This window comes from Nannobrachium achirus, assembly GCF_963921795.1.
Source record: "Nannobrachium achirus genome assembly, chromosome: 12".
Lineage (NCBI taxonomy): Eukaryota > Metazoa > Chordata > Actinopteri > Myctophiformes > Myctophidae > Nannobrachium > Nannobrachium achirus.
In genome coordinates, this window is record NC_137832.1 from 46,446,757 (window position 1) to 46,449,256 (window position 2,500).

The 2,500-nt window shown below is 40.5% G+C and overlaps 1 protein-coding gene across 1 annotated transcript in view; it reads right to left on the reverse strand.

Annotated features, from left to right (window-relative positions):
- The window catches only part of tmem8b (transmembrane protein 8B), a gene marked incomplete at both ends in the record, with an annotated part of 29,227 nt that overhangs the window by 11,112 nt on the left and 15,615 nt on the right, over positions 1-2,500 (reverse strand). The window contains one exon of the mRNA XM_080739038.1: positions 2,227-2,369. Coding sequence (XP_080595164.1) covers positions 2,227-2,369 — 143 coding nt within the window. The remainder of the gene's footprint in view (positions 1-2,226; positions 2,370-2,500) is intronic.

The following is a 2,500-nucleotide window of genomic DNA, read 5'->3' on the forward strand; positions in this document are numbered from 1 at the left end:
CTGTTATTATGATTAACACGGTATAGATATCATTTTCAGTGTTAAACGTCAATGCCATCCTATGTTGGGACAAATAACTAATCCTCGTGATGAGATCTGTCCGCTGCAGGTCATAATGCCCAGGACACAGGATAACAAAATGATATTGCCAAGCCATGATATCTGGCCTTGCTACTGGGCCCAACGACACGAAAACATCTGATATCCATTGTTATGTTTAATTGTTCAATCAGAATGTGACTAATGTATTCTGTAACTCCATATATCTCTGAAATTATGTTTTGTATAGTCAGAGAAGCAACGATGGGTGATTTTGTTGTACTGTACTTGCTGTACTGTACAATTTGATCCGTCAAAGCATTTGACACAAGCACAGCAAACCCCTGGGTATTAATGTAACTCTCCTAGTTAAATTGACAACCTTCCTCTGCGTGAGGACTGTGTGTGCGGGTGGAGAATATTGCTTTTGAAATACTGTGCAGCCTTTGATGTTATCATGAATATATGTTAACCACTTGAACCGCAGAAGAGCCTATTCTGTGGGGAACAATCGCCTAAAAATAGCAGATCTACAAGCCCACACGTGTTGTGCGCTTTTACTGTTGTCGGCAGTTTTTTGGCATAAGAAATTTGGTGTAGATGGGAAAAAGCGTTCCAAGTACAGTTGTAACTCAAGTCCGTTTTACTAAGAGAAGAATAAAAGGTTTAAGTGGTTAAGAAAACATGGATACCAACAAAATATAAGCTGCTGTGCTAGGGAAATGCCACATGGTACATCCCCTTGATCGAATAAGATATTCGATCAAACAGCACATTGGATGAAACAGTGTATTAAACCTTTTTCATGTCAGGGCCAGGCCATGTGTGTCCACTTTCCAAGAGTGTGTCTCGAGGAAGAGACCGTTGTTATGCACAGATTACAACAAATACATCTGGCCAACCAACCCCCATCCCTAAATATGACAATGAAATCAGGCTGACAACAAAGTGGATTCAATAAAAAACAGATCAAAGGGAGGAGTTTTTCTAAACCCTCTGAGGACATGGGTTTGTTTGGTTTCATAAGCTCATCTTTTATTGAAAGCGGGAACATAATTAAGGACGTGCTTTATGGTCTTATCAAAAAGATTTATATGGAAGATAATAACAGCACTCCCTGACTCAGCGGTCTGCGGAGCACATAATGGACTCACAATGTCTAAATCTGGCAAATGTCAGCTGTCTCGCTCATCTGCCTGTCCCTGTCTATTATATACTACCCAATAAATACATTAACAAAATATAAGAAAAAAAGCTCTAGATTATGGAATGGTCAACATATTTATGCTCTTAATTTGCCACTCAAGTATTCCAAATTGTGTCTCATAAGTGAATTGGTGCTTTTGTATGGTGTATGGTGACAAGAAAATGGACAGCAAAGAGAACACAGAAGTGCACAGTACTTTTTCTGATATAAATTAATTGCAGCCCATCCCATATGGTTTGTAATCCCTATGGTACTATACATACATATGGTATTCTGCCCCTGCCAGCCAAGAATGAATAAGATTAATACAACTTTCTTTTTATTTATTATGAGCTTGGATGCTCCAAAGTAATCACCATATGCTCCAGTGAATGACAAAATATCATCAGAGGCGTTACTCTCCTCCTATGAGAACAGACAAAGTCTCTTTCTCAGATGGCTGACATGTCTGAATATGACATAATGAGCCAGGTGTTATTTCACTTCTTTGACTTTGGTCACATGAAGACTGGACGTTGCTAAAGGAACCTTCACAGGTTGATAAAGTCACCATCACACAGCATAAAGGTATTTGCACATTGGTGCGTTTTTTTTCAGGCCAAGGACCCCTTAGCTGAGAGAGAGAGAAAGCAGGGACCCAGTGGCGACAGCTGCGGAAAACAGAGAAAATTGACCCTGGTCCTAAAAAAAAAAGAATACGGACGAAATAACGGGCGGCAGTGTGCAAACGTGATTGACATAACATGCGCTTGATTTCTTTTCTTGCTGTGCTCTAATATTCGGCCAAAGAAACGCAGCGGTGCAAGGACATTAACTCAAGTATTTCTTGCTTGCATGCAAGACCTTAGACATAAGTAAATGGATACTGAAGTATTTAAAAACCAATAGACAAAGTGAGAGAAAACACTCAATTTGCAGTCTGCACTTGTGTTCAGTGTTTCACTTCAAATCACTGTGCGCCGTAAATGACTTTTCCTCACCTGCTTTACATTCACAGGCAGCATAAAGGTAGTTGTTGGTGCGTAGAAGCTTGCATTGACCATACGTCCCGCAGTCGTTGATGCATGGCGTCAGGTAGGACCGCAGGTACACCTCAGCTGTAACGTTGGTGCAGGCCTCAAATCTGGGAACATCACACGAGGAGGAAATTGTGAGGGCAGTGGTGGGAAAAGTAGTCACATTTCTTACTTGAAGCTGTGATGACATGCAAAAAAAATGTGAAATCAGGCTCTAATATTGTTGATGATGTCACGG